This window comes from Heterocephalus glaber, unplaced genomic scaffold (genome assembly GCF_053883595.1).
Source record: "Heterocephalus glaber isolate CG9 unplaced genomic scaffold, H.glaber_assembly_v1.0 deba00000071, whole genome shotgun sequence".
NCBI lineage: Eukaryota > Metazoa > Chordata > Mammalia > Rodentia > Bathyergidae > Heterocephalus > Heterocephalus glaber.
The window spans coordinates 18,903,645-18,917,971 of NW_028258137.1; the positions used below are offsets into that span (position 1 = coordinate 18,903,645).

At 49.2% G+C, this 14,327-nt stretch overlaps 2 protein-coding genes across 15 annotated transcripts; one reads left to right on the forward strand and one right to left on the reverse strand.

The window, feature by feature from the left end:
- Window positions 1–147: 147 nt before the first annotated feature.
- Fbxl8 (F-box and leucine rich repeat protein 8) lies at window positions 148–3,523 on the reverse strand. Of its 3 annotated transcripts, XM_021256905.2 has the most exons (4): window positions 3,417–3,523; window positions 2,963–3,023; window positions 2,077–2,261; window positions 148–1,466 (listed from the first exon to the last, which is right to left on the reverse strand). In XM_021256905.2, the coding sequence occupies exons 3-4, from the start codon at window positions 2,217–2,219 to the stop codon at window positions 494–496; spliced, it is 1,116 nt and encodes a 371-aa protein (XP_021112564.1). In that variant the 5' UTR covers window positions 2,220–2,261; window positions 2,963–3,023; window positions 3,417–3,523; the 3' UTR covers window positions 148–493. The 3 variants fall into 3 exon arrangements, with proteins under 3 accessions (XP_021112564.1, XP_004843116.1, XP_021112565.1); XM_004843059.4 differs by lacking the exon at window positions 2,963–3,023; XM_021256906.2 differs by lacking the exons at window positions 2,963–3,023; window positions 3,417–3,523 and adding an exon at window positions 2,581–2,774.
- Tradd (TNFRSF1A associated via death domain) lies at window positions 3,516–14,138 on the forward strand. Of its 12 annotated transcripts, none has more exons than XM_021256908.2 (8): window positions 3,543–3,629; window positions 3,915–4,090; window positions 6,159–6,288; window positions 11,268–11,344; window positions 11,596–11,760; window positions 12,720–12,997; window positions 13,079–13,271; window positions 13,366–14,138. In XM_021256908.2, exons 5-8 carry the CDS (start codon window positions 11,610–11,612, stop codon window positions 13,674–13,676), a joined length of 933 nt encoding a protein of 310 aa, XP_021112567.1. In that variant the 5' UTR covers window positions 3,543–3,629; window positions 3,915–4,090; window positions 6,159–6,288; window positions 11,268–11,344; window positions 11,596–11,609; the 3' UTR covers window positions 13,677–14,138. The 12 variants fall into 12 exon arrangements, with proteins under 12 accessions (XP_021112574.1, XP_021112567.1, XP_021112571.1 ...); XM_021256912.2 differs by having other exon boundaries at window positions 3,915–3,981; XM_021256910.2 differs by lacking the exon at window positions 11,268–11,344.
- Window positions 14,139–14,327: the final 189 nt, after the last annotated feature.

Consider the following 14,327-nt stretch of genomic DNA (forward strand, 5'->3'; position numbering starts at 1 on the left):
ACCCTGCCCTTGTCTGTGCTGCCGCTTCAGTACCATAGATCTTGAAGTCTGGATCCTTTCCACATCTGCTGGACGACTCTTCCTGCCTCCGCTCTTTCCCAGCCCTTCCCCTTCAGAACGGACCCAGCCTTTCAGAGGATGCAGAGATATCTCAAGGTCTGTTTATTTCACACTCACTCCTATGGCCTGACCAGTGCCCAGGCCCACCCTCCTCCCATCCCGGGCTGCAGAGCTGGGGCAGAGTATGCAGAGGGGTGGATGGGGGAGCTCAATACTACCCGGACAGAGTTGGCATCTGCAGAAGCTGAGAGCACCAAGTGGACTCAGGGCGCCCTGGAATGGTTCGGACGCCATCCCACAGGTCCCAATCCCAGAGAGGCACAGAAAGCAAACAGAATCACTAAAAGGCTGGCAGTTGGAGCTCACCCAGGAAACTCCGTGCCTCGTCTCAGAGACCTCCGGTCTGTAGGATGAGGGTGGGGGAGTTGACCAATCATTTCAAGAGTGTGGGCTGCCAGGGATGTGGCTCGCTCTTCAGTTTGAGTGTGTAGCTGCGCAGGTGCGGGCAGTGCGCACGGAAGGCGCCCAGCACTGAGGGTTTCACCACGCAGAAGCAGTGTATCTCGTGCAGGCCGGAGCAGCGTGCTGCCAGCTCCTGCAGCGCGGCGTCTAGCTCCAGTGAGGCGGAAGTGCGCACCTCGAGCACGCGCAGGGTTGTAGCATAGTGGTGCGCGACGAAATACACCGGACCTACGGAGTCTCCGGAGAGGTTGAGACGCAGCACAGTCACAGGTACTGCTGGCTGCAAGACGCGCGTCACGCAGTCAGCAGGCAGCACAGGCTCAAGCTCCAGCTCCACCGCCAGCCCAGGGTGGCGGCAGCGCAATGCCGCCCAGGATTCGTTGGGTACAGGGGATGCGCGTGCATCTTCAGGGCATGAGCACTGCAGGGCCAGGAGCCCGAAAGGTGCGCGACCTGGCGCGGCCAGCACCTGGAGGACGGCACATGATAGACTGGCCAGGTGCAGTCCAAGGGCGCGCAGGTGTGGGCAGGCCTCCAGTAGCTCAAGTACAGAGCTGGGCCTCACACTGTCCACCAGTGTATGGTTGTCCAAGAAAATGCTCCGAAGCTGTGGGCAGCCACGGGCCACCTGCTGCACCAACTTGTCATCCAGTGTGAAGGGCAAGCACCGAAGATTGAGGTGGCGCAGCTCACAGGCGTTCCTGCAGACAGTGTGCACAGCGTCCAGGATGTCGCGGCCCGCATCAAATAGCGGTTTTTCACCACGGCACTCCAGGCGCAGGCCTCGCAGCCTTGGGGCACGGTCTGCCAGCGCAATCAGCAGCTCTGTGGCTACCCGGCGACTCATCTTCCTCGACGGCTCATATTCCAGCCGTAGATTGTGAACGTAGTCCAAGTAGGTGTACAGATATGATGGCAACATGCCTTCCTGCTCACAGTCGCAACTTGGGTTAGAGTGCAGAAAAGAAATTGGGGGCATCACTGTGACCAGAGGAGAGGCCTCTACTACCCCTCCGCTTGGATACCCCTCACTGCCTCCCCCTACTCCCCCCAGTGCACACAGCTTTCTGTCAGGACCTCACTATAGCCCCAAGGAAGCCACTGGTGGTGGGTGGTGGTGGTGGTGGTGGGGAAACCCCCATTCTGTCCCTTTAGAAGACTTTAGTCAGCCACAGTTTGAAACCCTGGGATGGAAAGCCAGTGATATTTTAGGTACTAGGTGGTTCTAAGGAAGTGGGGCAGGGTGAAGCCTCTGGGTTGCCAGGTTCAAATTCCACCTCTGCCACCCCCTTGCCAGAAGTGATGAAATCTCTCTGCCTCATCTGTGCAATGGAGTTAGTGCTGCCTATCAACTATAGGAGGTTTTTGTGAGGATTACATGAGTTAATATTTGCAAAGCAGCTAGAATAGTTGGTACATACATAGTAGGCAATCAATAAGTGTTAGTACTGCAATTATTTTTTCAATATGGGGGAATTTAATCTCCCCAAATCTTGGCTCCACAGAGCAAGTATGAGGATGAATAGGTGGGAGGATGCAGAGGTACCAGCTCACCTGATGTTGGTGTCATGCCACACAGCACTGCTGGTGGCAGCGGTGGCCCAGGCCCTGCAGACACTGGCAGCAGTGGCACGGTCTCTGAGGGGGAGGCAGCGAAAGATGAGCACCAACACCTCTTCTGGAAGTTGTTCTGCCATGAAGCAGATGGGGGGCTCCACCACAGCTCCCACGGATAAGTCCTGGAGAGAGAGAGGGGGATCCTTGGGCTCAGGAAGGAAACTCTGGAGCTTGGGTGTAAAAATGCTTATGGTCTTCAAGTTGCTACACTTTGTGGAGCCTAGCATAAAACGAAAATCCCGGATACCTGTTTACAGCATTAAAAATTTCAGTTTCAAAGGGATGTAGCTCAGAGGTAGGCTCTAAGCTCAGCCCCAACACCACCAAAAAAAAAATTTAGGGCGGGTTAGGGATTTAGCTCAGTGGAACTGGTGCCTGCCTCGTAAGTGCAAGGTCCCGAGTTCAATCCCCGGTACAAAAAAAAAAAAAAAAAAACACTACCAGCAGAACTTTCGATCAAGTATTAAGCCAAAGGGTTCCTTTTCTGGTTATTTATTTTTCACTTGTTGAACAAGCTCCAGAGGATTCCATAGGTTTCTACTGGAGAAATTGCCACAAACCTCCAGCCAGTAGAAGATGACTAGTTAATAAGGCCAGAGCAGGGAAGTCTTTTGTCAGGGACCACGAGCCAATCTGGAAGCGGGATCGAGGGGAGGCTCCTTCTCTTTCTCTGCCTCTACCCCCCGCCCCCGCCCCCCCCCCCCCCCGCCAAGCTTGGGATTCAAGGGCTGACAGCTCTGGCTCTTAGAGGCTGTAGTTCAAGTTTTTGCCCTGACCCCTGAGCAGCCTTGGCTCACGCTGGGCAGGAATTCAGCACACTCACCCTGGTTCCCAGCTTTTAGAGGAAGGATGAGGTTGTTGGAAAATGTTCGTCCTCTTCAAAGCTGCCAATTTTGTTTCAAGGTGCATGAGCGATTTTGTACATTTCACACCACTTCCTAGTTTATCTTCCCATATCCTAAGCTAACGGTCTCTCCAGGAATTTGTGCCATATGTACTATGGGGGTTTCGGATACCCTCTGTCAGTCTTGTTTCTGGGAATCATGGCACCCGGTTTGAGTACCAGGGAATAGCAGAGATGAGATTATCAAACAGGATCCTTAGGAGCCACAAGAAAATTCTGACCCCCAGGTGGCGCCCTCCAGTAGATTCACCTCGAACGAACGGAAGTCGGGCGGCTCTCACTCTGGGACCCTTCGGTCTCGTAAAAATTTCAAGACCCCAAAGTTACCACCCGCCAACAGTTCTTCCTGCTGTCTAACTTGGGGATATCTTACCTGCTCAGCGTACCGGGTGGGGTCCGCTCAGAGGCAGGGGGTTAGCCACGGAGGATAGCAGGGCGGGAAGGAGCCGCCGGCAGCCGGGAAGGCGGGGCGTGAGGGCGGACGGGGCGGCCCGGGGTGGGGCAGCGCCTCGGCGCACACCCGGAAGCGGCGTGGTGGAGCGGAGCTTGGCGAGCGTGGGAACCCAGGCTCGGCCGAAGTGGCCAGGTTAGTTCACAGGGAGGGAAGGATGGTGGGCTCCCGGGTGCGGCGGGAGGAGAGGCAGGTCCTGGCTCCCAAGCGTGGGGACTGCGCAGTTGTCACCCGGGGCTGCCGCGGCCAGCTGGTGGTGGTGGCCTAAAGAGCTGTTTCTGTTGGAGGAGGAGAGGGTACAGTTGAGCCTTGCAGGTTCCTTGTGGCAGCTAAGAGCTTTGGAGGGGCTGCTGGGCTTTGCAGATGAGAGGGTGTGGGGGAGGGACTAGGTCTGTGATCAAGACCCCCTTCCCCTCCCAGCCCAGGCACGTGCGAAAACCCAGCATGAAGGCGCGCTAGTGAGAGCCCAGGAAGTTCCCCTCGCAAGGTACAGAGTGGCGCAGCCGAGTAGGGGGCACGTCTGGCTAGTGGCACGGAGTTGCTGGCTTCCAGTCTTTGGGCCACGCCTACGGGCCGTCCCGCTTACCCAGCCAGAGGTGAGGCTGCCTGGGGACTGTTGTGTGTTAATGGAGGCATCGTGCCTGGCTGTCCTCTGGTAGTAAGGGCAGTTCTTAGTTTGGTACCCAAGTGTCTACATTAAGTCTACCTGTGATCGCAGCAACCCAGCCTGGAAGCCTCCGCCCTGCTCGAGGAGGAGCGGATTCCCGGTGGGTGGGGCTCGGGGCTTCCCAAGGAAGGGTTTTCTGCGGAAGGCCACATAGGAATGATTCCAAAGTGGACAATGGCAGAGAACAGCCTTTCCCGCCCGACCTCTTCGCTACCGTGTTATCTGACCTGTCAACCTCCGGCCCAGCTCCAGCACCTGACTTCCCCGACTTGCCCAGTACTAGTGGTATGATGGGACATTCCCCCGTCCAGGTTTCGGGTACCCACCGGGAAGGCCTGTTCGTCAGACTCTGGTCCCTTCAGTCCTTACTTCCATTCTTTGGGCTGGGACCACATTCATCAGGTCAGAACTTCCAAGTCAGGGGGTCGAGGAAGATGTGAAAGAGAAAACATTTCCAAGGTCCCCCGTGCCACTTTTCCTGGGCTTCCTACTTGCCTTGCTTTCTTGACTGGCTCCCTACTGCTCTTGGCCCTACTTGTCCACTTGGAGTTTCACCATATTTGCTGTTGTTTTGTTCTTAAAGTTTTTTAAGTACGAAGGAAATGTTTCTATTTTACATAAAGTAGAAAATATTGCTAAGTACAAAGAAAATAAAAATCGCTCCAAATCCCCTCTATCTTGCCCAGAGATAAACACAGTACTAGTATTCTATTAATTTTAAAATCAGCAGTTAATTTTGTTTTAGGTAAGTATAAAAGTATTAATACATTTCCTATGAAGAGATGGCAGGAAAGTGACTCTTCAAAGTGTGTCCCCTGTACTCAGAGCAATGGTAGGGCCATCACCAGTTGTCATTTCTCTTGCCAGGGTGGGTGATACTGTCCTAGTTTTGTATATGTGCTGCCGAAGCGAGCACATACTGTCCTACTTTTGACACATGGGTTAGGACCTGGGGGCAGATCTGACATGCAGTCTCTGCTTTAAGCTCAAGACTGGTACTTCCTCCTCAGTGATGTCCAGGCTCCTGCCCCTGGCTCCTCCTAAGCAAGCTGGGGCCACCCCCATCTGCCCCACCCAGAGCAAGGGCTCTGCACCCCTCCTAGCTCACCACTGTAAATGCTAAAATCAGAAAATAAAGGGAGATGACTGCTGGAGCAGGAGGTGGGGTTTTCTAGGAAAGCGGGGAGGCATTGCCTCAAGTGAGGTGAAGAGGAGGCAGGACAGTTTCCCCACTTGCCCCCTCATAGGGCAATAACTGGGTCAGTGAAGTGTTTCCCTGGCTGGGAATTTTGCCTCCCGGTCTCGGGTCAGGCAGTTTTTGTTGTTGTTTGGTTTTTGGTTTTGTTTTGTTTTTTCTCTGGTATAGGGGCTCAAACTCAGGACCTTGTGCTTGCGAGGCAAGTGAAGTGCCACTGAGCTAAGTCCCCAGCCCTGGTACATTTTAGATATACAGAATGATAACATTCATCATAGGGAACTTACACCTGTACATGATACATCTTGCTCCTTTTGTCCGCATTCCCCCTCCTTTTAACTCATCTTCCCCTCCTTATTCACAAAAACTTTCTTTCCATTTTTTCCCTCTATTCTCCTTTTTTCCTTGTCCCTTCTTTCCTTTCCCCTTTCCCCTTTCTTTGTTCCCCTTCTCACTTGAACATTTTCTTCCCATTTCCCAATATCTTTTAGACATTTTTGTCCTTATTTCCACTTTTGGTTTCTCACATCAGAGAAATAATGCAGTATTTAAACATATATGTCTGATTTATTTTACTTAAGAGTATGGTCTCAAGATGTATCCATTTACCTAGAAATGTCTCAAGTTTATCCTTCTTTATGGCAGAGTAATACTCCATGGTATCAAAAAACCACATCTTCTTTATCCATTTGTCAGTTGATGGGCATTTAGGGAGTTTACAAAATTTAGCTATTACAAACTGTGCCCCTATGAACATGGGTATGCATACATCTCTGTTGTATGATGCTTTTAATTCTTTCAGGAAGATACCAAGAAGAATAGCTGGGTCAAATGATTTCTACAGTGGTTGCAACAGTCTACACTCCCAACAGTGGAGAAAGGTTCCTATTACCTCACAGCTCCACCAGCTTCTGTTATTGGCTGATTTCCTGGTAACAACCATTCTTTTTGCAGTGAGATGTAATCTCAGTGTTGTTTTCATTTGTATCTCTCGAATGACCAGTGATGTTGAACATTTTTTTCACATATTTATTTGCCGTTTCTACTTCTTAATCTGAGAAGTGTCTATTCAGGGTCAGGGTCAGGTTTTTTGGGGGGTTTTTTTGGTACTGGGGATCGAACTCAGGACCTTCCGCTTTTAAGGCAGGTGGCGGAACCACTGAGCTAAATCCCTGGCCCAGGGTCAAGTTTTTGACAGATGGAGAATATATTAGCACCAAGGGGCCCTGGTTCTATCTGGACAGGGAAGGAAGGAATCTATAATAGAACAGTTTGAGTTGGAAAAGACAAGAGCCCAATTCCAAGGGATTTATAACAAAGTAGAATAGTGTAGCTCATATAACTGAACAATCCAGGGTTCAGTGGTTTCAGAGATAGCTAGATCCAGGGTCAGCATGGTTAGGAATGCACCTCTCCATCTCTTGGCTCTGTTTCCTTCAGTATCAGTTTCATTCTCAGCCAGGTTCTTCCCAAACAGTGGTAAAGGAGATTTACCACCTCCTTTCAATTCATCCCCAAGAGAAGGGAAACTAATGCTGAGCGCCAGGCTTGATTCTTTTTTTTTTGTACCAGGGATGGAACTCAGGACCTTGCGCTTGCCAGGCAGGCACAGTGCCATTGAGCTACATCCCCACCCCAGGCTTGATTCTTTTTTTTTTTTCCCCCATTAAGTTTATTGGTACATTTTAGGTATAAAATACAGTAACATTCATCATTGGGATCTTGTACCTTTACATGATGTATCTTGGTTCTTTTTTTTTTCCCCCTTCCCTTGCCCTCCCTTCACCCCCTACACCCTTCCCTATTTGCAAAGACTTTGGTTCCATTTTTTTCCTTTTCTCATATTTTTTCTTTTCCCTTTTTCCCTTTCCCCTACTCCTCCCACTTCCCCTGCTCCTTTAGACCTTTTCTTCCTGTTACACAATATCAATTATACATTTTTTAAATTACAGTATCAAGATCTAGGAGACATTACCACAGATTTTACATAATTTAAAAGGATATAAAAAGCATATTTCAAAAATCTGTTTTGAAATAAATTTGACAACTTCTAAGAAGTACCTTGGAAGACAAATTAATGAAACTAACTCTGGAGGAAATACAAAATTTGAATAGCACCTATTAAAGAAAGTATATTCCTAGCTTGAAAACCTACCTATATGACAACAGCAGGCTCATATACTTTTTAACTGGTAAATTATATCAAACAATTAAAGCAGAAAAAAGGAACACTTCTCCCCTCATTTTAGGAACTCAACATTGTGCTAATCCTAAAACTGGATAAAGATAATAGAAGAAAAAAGTATGAACATAGATAGAAATTTGTTTAACAAAAACTAATAGAAGTCAGATCTGGCAGTATGTAGAAAGTGGTTTTGTGGGCCAGGGATTTAGCTCAGTGGTTCCCCTGCCTGCCTCGATAGCACAAGGACCCGAGTTCAATCCCTGGTACCAAAAAAACCCCCAAAAAACAAGAAAGTGGTTTTGTTATACGGATGGCAGTGTTGGTTCAGCATTGGAAGATCCACCCCCAACAGTCATCATTTTAACAGAGGAAAGGAAAAAGCCATATGATCCTGTCAGTAGTTGGAGAAAAAGTATTGGACTAAATTCTACAGCTGTTCATGGTAAAAGCTATCAGGAGACTAGAAGTAGAACAGAATCTTCTCAACAGATTAAAGACATGTACTCCATACTTCCAGTGAGAACACCTTATATGAATGGAGAAGATACAATGCTTTCTCCTTAAGGTGGGGAACAAGGGCAGATATGCCTACTCTTTATCTGTCCATTAAACTTTGAAACCTAGGCCCAATCAAAATAGTCTGGCAATAAAATGACACAATTAGGTTAGGATTGGCAAGGTAGAAGCAAAATCTTTATATGTAGATGAAATGATCGTCTAAGGAGAAAATACTAAGAAGTCTCTAGGAGCCCCTAGAATTTGTATTTGAATTTAGCAAGATTAGAAAACACAAGGTATATATAAAAATTCAGGTCTGTGTATACTTGCTATAAATGAAGAATTGGATATTGAAATTTAAAAGTTATGTAGGAGTACAAAGGACCTAGAAAAGTTAAAAAAAAAACAGTGTTGGAAGACATTTAGTATCTAATTTTAAGACTTCTTCTAAAGCTACAGTAATCAAGGCAGTGTTGGTGTAAGGAAAGACATATAGATCATTGGAATAAAACAGAGAATCTAGAAATAGAACCACACATATATGGTCCACTGAGTTTTGAAAGATTATTTAACATTAGCATTTTATAGAATATAAACTCAATTCAAGAGTCGAGGAAGAGATAGTGTTTTCAGCAAACGGCACTAGAACATCTGGTATCTGTATATAAAAAATTAACTTCAACCCTTTATTTCCATACATGAAAATAACTTGAAGGGATCTATGAACCTAAATAAGAAAGCCTAAAAGTATAAAACTTTAAGAAGAAATTATAAGGGAAAATGTTTATGAATTCAGGGTAGGCAAGGAGTACCTAGTATACAAAAGACATGATGTATAAAAAAAATTGATAAATGAGATTCCATCAAAATTTAGAACTTTAAATGACATCATTAAAATGAAAAGTAGTCCTTAAACAGACCATATTTACAATGCATATAACCTATGACCAGAATATATAAAGAACTCTTACAGCTCATTAATAGACAACCCAATTAAAAAGTAGACATAAGATGATAAATAGCCAGTACAGCACAAGGAAAGGTGTGCAACTCTAGAATCAGAAAAATACTAATCAGTACAATAACAAGACTGAATTATGCACTCATTAGGGAGATGAAGTTAAAAGTTTTAAAAGCCTTGTCATGACTTTTTCTTTTTGTTAGATTCTCCCCCTTTGCGTTTAATTTGTCACGCCCAATGGATTCATTCTGCTGGGTTTCCTGGGGTTGTGATCCTCATTGTCTTTTCCTAGGGTATTGTCTAAAATGTTTTGGAGTGCCGGTTTGATATTCATGAAGTTTCTGAGGTGCTCTTTATCATGAAAGTATCTTATTTCTCCATCAATTTTGAAAGATAGTTTTGCAGGGTACGTCAGTCTGGGTTGGAGGCTGTTTTCCTTTAGGGCTTGAAATACATCACTCCAAGCTCTTCTTGCCTTGAGGGTTTGCATTGAGAAGTCTGCTGTGATTCCGATGGGCTTTCCTTTGTATGTGATTTGTTTCTTTTCTCTCACTGCTTGTAGAATTTTGTTCTTCTGTTGGATTTCTGGAATCCTAACTATTATATGCCTATGTGTAGATTTTTTTTGATCAAGGCTATTTGGAGTCCTATATGCCTCACTTATCTGTATGTCAAGTTCTTTTCCCCTCCTTGGGAAGTTTTCTGCCATCACTTCTGTGAAGAGTTTTTTTATGTCATCTGCACTCTCTCCTCTTTCTTCATTGACTCCAATCAGTCTTATGTTATTCTTCTTTGGATTGTCTAGCAGCTGCTGGATTGATTTCTCATGTTCCTTTATGATTTTAAAGGAATTTTTCTTTTCCTGGTCACTAATTGCAATCTTTTCTTCTGTATCTGAAATTCTATCCTCACATTGGTTCATTCTGCTGTGTAGACTTTCAATGGAGTTTTTAATCTCCTGGAAATCTGTTTGCATCTGTTTTATGGATTCCATTTGTTTCCTATGTTGGGATTCCATCATGTTCCTCAGATCCTCTATTTTTTTATCCATGTCCTCTCTAGATTTATTAATCATGTCTTGCACCATGAGCAAAATCTTTGCTGTTATCTGAGTAATTATTTCTGATTTCATTTTTCCCAGATCCTCTTTTGTTGCCAGTTCAGAGAGTCCAGGTGGTTGAGTATCAGATTGTTCCATCTCATTTCCCTTTGGGGTTGCTGTAGGTAATCCAGAAGTCTGTTTTTTTTTTTTTTTTTGGTACCAGGGATCAAACTCGGGTCCTTGCACTTGTGAGCAGGCGCCAGAACCACTGAGCTAAATTCCCAGCCCTAGAAGTCTGTTTTTGAGACTTATTTACCTGGCTTCTCATTTCCACAGTGGGGGGCTGTGTGTGCTTCTGGCGCCGGCGCGGCTCACCTTCTCTGTCCTAGGAACTTGGGATGCCAGTGGAGGAGCTTCCTTCCAGGTGCTGGGACCAGCTCAGCTTCTCTGCCCTCGGAGCTTGGGATGGCAGCGGGGGAGCTTCCTTCTGGGTTCTGGGACTGGCTCACCTTCTCTGCCCTAGGAGCTTGGGATCCTGGCAGGATCCTTTTCAAAGCCTGTCCTGCCTCACACCCCGTGAGTCTAGTCCTCTCCACACTGCTGAGGCCACTTCTGAAGGCCCTGTGGCGGACCGAGCGGCTTGATTCTTATTGGTCCAACTTGAGTCCAATATGGAGGCCTGAACTCATCCATGCAGAATGGTGAACAGAAGATGTACATTGGCCAGGCCTGCTTCACATACCCACACATGGAGCTAGGAAGTGGGATTAGCACTCCCAGTAAGCATATGGATTCAGAAGAAGAAGGAGAGAAGTTCTCAGCGGTCAAGGTTTAGTGGAGGGAATCTGGGTAGGAATGAACTACAAGGTTTTCCTTAAAAAAGCAAAGCCAGAAGGTATAATGGGAATGGAGATGAGAGAACAAAAGGGTGAGGTTGTAGACCTGCAGGGATCTTGGGTCTCAAGTTCAAGCTGAAGGTAAGACCAGGGTCTAGTTTGCTTTGGGCATGGGCAACATCCAGAATGATGTCTGCTGTCATCTTTGGCTTGAGGAGGAGGCAGAGGATCTCCCCTTTCACTTTAGTTTCTTCCTCTGTTCTTCTGACCCTGGACCCCCCCCCCCCCAGTACTGGGGATTAAACCCAAGGCCTTAAAAGTGCTAGCTAGGCAAGCACTGTTCCATTGAGCTATATCCCTAGCCCTTTTTATTTTTTATTTTGAGACAGGTTGTCAACAAGTTGCCTAGGCTGGCCTTGAACTTGCTATCCTTCTGCCTCAGACTCCTGAGTGACTGGGATTACAGGTGTGTGCCACTGCACTGGGCAACTGTGGGCTTTTTCTGGAGGTCAGTGGAGGAATAATCCTCACTGCAAGTCTGGGCAGGGCTGGACAGGGCTTCATGTAGATATAGAGGAAAAGGGGCTGCCTGTGAGATGGTGAGCTCCTGCCCCAAGTGCGCAAGCTGACTGAGGTTGTTGTGGAGGGGATGAGTTGGCAACATGGAACTGGACAGTTGTCCCCAAGGCTGGGAGTGACTTGGACTCCTGTCTGTAGGTCCAGGAGGCAAGATGGCAACTGGGTCAAATGGAGATGAAGAGTGGGTAGGCAGTGCATACCTGTTTTTGGAGTCCTCGGTAGACAAGGTGGTCCTGTCAGATGCCTATGCACACCCCCAGAAGAAGGTGGCAGTATACGGGGCTCTGCGGACTGCATTGGCAGGTGCGTGGCTGGCAGTATGGGAGAGGAAGAGGTTGCCTGGGCCTGGATAGAGATGGGGGTGAGGCTCCACCTCCTTGATTGGGAAAAGATAAAGGGTGGGAAGCAACTGGGGAGTGGGGCTTGGTAAGGGAGGAAGAGCCCTGGGTGAAGGGTCAGCCTCTCTGCTTACTGCATGCATGTCTTCAAGTGTAGACATGTGTGTAGGTCTAATCTACGTGTTTCTACACTAATGTCTCCCGGCTCTATGCACCCCCTTGCCTGCCCTCTTAACCATCCAACTCACTTCTTTCTACTGATTGCATATTTCTCTCCTCTTTTCCTGTCTCACTGTAGCACTTCTTGCCTAAGACCCCTCCCCAGTACCTACCCTTCTAAGTCCCCCATCCCACCCCAGGGCAGAGGCCACAGAAGGCTGAGGCCATTGAGGGATTCTACTTTAACCTGAGCGGGAAGATCCTTCTCCTTCCGGGGGAGAGGGGCCTAACTAGGTGGAGACTGAAGATCTGAGACCTCCCACCCCTCCCCTGTCCTTCCTAGACAGCTTGGGGACCCAGGGCAAAGGTTCCTTTTCTGTGTTGCAAAGGCCCTCCCTTTGGCTCACCCTCATTTGAGGTTTTAGAGATGGGGCTAGCTAGGTTATACCCACTCTGTAGTTGGTTCTGGCCTGCTTTCTGGAAGGAAACTTTGTTTTTCCTTCGGTACTGGGAATTGAACTCAGGACCTTAGGCTTGCCAGGATAGGCGCAACGCCACTGAGCTACATCCCCAGCCCTGACCTGCTTTCTGGATTACTCCTCTTTGCATCCGAAGTTTGTCTCCCAGCTGGGTACTTTCGGTAATCTTGCACTCTGGCCAGAGGATGGGGATAGGGGTTTGATCACAGGCTTCACCTTTCCTGCTGCTGCTTGGAGAACGGCCCCGCTAGGGGACCGCCTGGCGCCTGACTGCTTGCCTCTGCAGAGAGTTCCGAGAGCCCGGACGCGCTACAGATACTGAAGATCCACAGCAGCGACTCGCAGCTGATCGTGCAGCTGCGTTTCTGTGGGCGCCAGTCTTGTGGTTGCTTCCTCCGCGCCTACCGCGAGGGGGCGCTGCGCGCCACGCTGCAGAGGTACTTGGCGGCGGCTTTGGACCAGCCCTCTCTGCCGCTGCAGCTGGAGCTGCTCGCCGGCGCCGAGCGACTGGACTCTTGGCTGACTAATGAGGAGCGCTGTGTGCACAGCATCTTAGCCCAGAAGGTGCAGCCGACTGGGGTCAGGATGGGGTAGGGCGGGGATTTGCCCTTAAGAATCCCACTGACCGCACACTCCCTCCCCCAGCCGGACCGACTCCGGGATGAGGAACTCGCTGAGCTGGAGGATGCTCTCAGCAATCTGACGTTGGGCTCGGCGGGCCAGGGTAGTGACTCGGGGGTCACTCCAGCCCCCTCGCAGTCCCTGGGCCCTTCTCCATTGGAGGAGAAGCCGCCACCACAGGCTGGCCAGACCTTTCTGTTCCAGGGTCACCCCATAGGTGAGGTGCACGTGCAGAGCCAGGGTCCCCCCGTTGGGCCGGGCGGGTACAGGCAGGTGCCCTTCGCCCACCCGCCTCTTCACTCCCTCCTCAGTGAACCGACCGCTGAACCTGCAGGACCAGCAGACGTTCGCACGCTCAGTGGGCCTCAAGTGGCGCAGGGTCGGGCGTTCCTTGCAGCGCAGTTGTCGGGCACTGCGGGACCCTGCCCTCGACTCGCTAGCCTATGAGTACGAGCGCGAGGGACTGTACGAGCAGGCCTTCCAGCTGCTGCGGCGCTTCGTGCAGGCCGAGGGTCGCCGCGCTACGCTGCAGCGCCTGGTGGAGGCCCTTGAGGAGAATGAACTCACCAGTCTGGCAGAAGACCTGCTGGGCCTGGCGGATCCCAACAGTGGCCTGGCCTAGACTGGGTGCCAAGGAAGGGGCGGTCAAACAGGAGCCCAGCCAGGGTTTGGAGCACCTAGATGGAGCTAGGTTTCTATCTACTACTGCGGCTGCTGACGCCTCCCTCTTCTATCCAAGAGACTCTGAGACCACACTTAACACCTAAACTTCACTGAGCAGCCGGGGACAAAATTGACTGCCTTCCCGATGTGTCCCACAAGCACACATGGGCGTGCACACACACACACACACACCCCAGCTGGCAGGGTGCACCTTGGTGATTCTGCCTTAGAGTGTGTCTCCCTTCCTGGCTGGCCCTCACCCCTTCATTCATAGAAAAATGACATATTAAACCCTGGAATTTCCATGTCCTAGGTATCACCCCTAGTGCTGCAAAAACTGGTGAGCAAGACATATGAATCCTGTCTACCTCCAGCTCACATTCAGCAGTGGTAATAAAGTGTAACGCTTTTGACAGAGTAAGCTGTGGGAGTGCAGAGGCCTATTCCAGTCTGGGGTAGGCTCGGGAGTACATAAGTGTGAGCAGGGTGCAGTTGAGAAAAGGACAGTGTTCCGGGCAGAGCAGCCTTGGGCAGCGTCTGGAGGGAGGTAGAAAGGAAGGGTGCCAGAAGTACAAATTTAGAACGGGCGTGGTGGTGCCACGCCTGTAAT

Excerpts from the sequence above, each read along its gene's own strand:
- Fbxl8 (XM_004843059.4), bottom strand. The coding sequence starts at position 2,219 with ATGGCAGAACAACTTCCAGAAGAGGTGTTGGTGCTCATCTTTCGCTGC. Across the intron at positions 1,467-2,076 it reads TGGCATGACACCAACATCAG|TTGCGACTGTGAGCAGGAAG; the intron begins GTGAGCTGGTAC and ends CTCTAACCCAAG.
- Tradd (XM_021256915.2), top strand. The coding sequence starts at position 11,610 with ATGGCAACTGGGTCAAATGGAGATGAAGAGTGGGTAGGCAGTGCATAC. Across the intron at positions 11,761-12,719 it reads TCTGCGGACTGCATTGGCAG|AGAGTTCCGAGAGCCCGGAC; the intron begins GTGCGTGGCTGG and ends TTGCCTCTGCAG. Across the intron at positions 12,998-13,078 it reads ACAGCATCTTAGCCCAGAAG|CCGGACCGACTCCGGGATGA; the intron begins GTGCAGCCGACT and ends TCCCTCCCCCAG.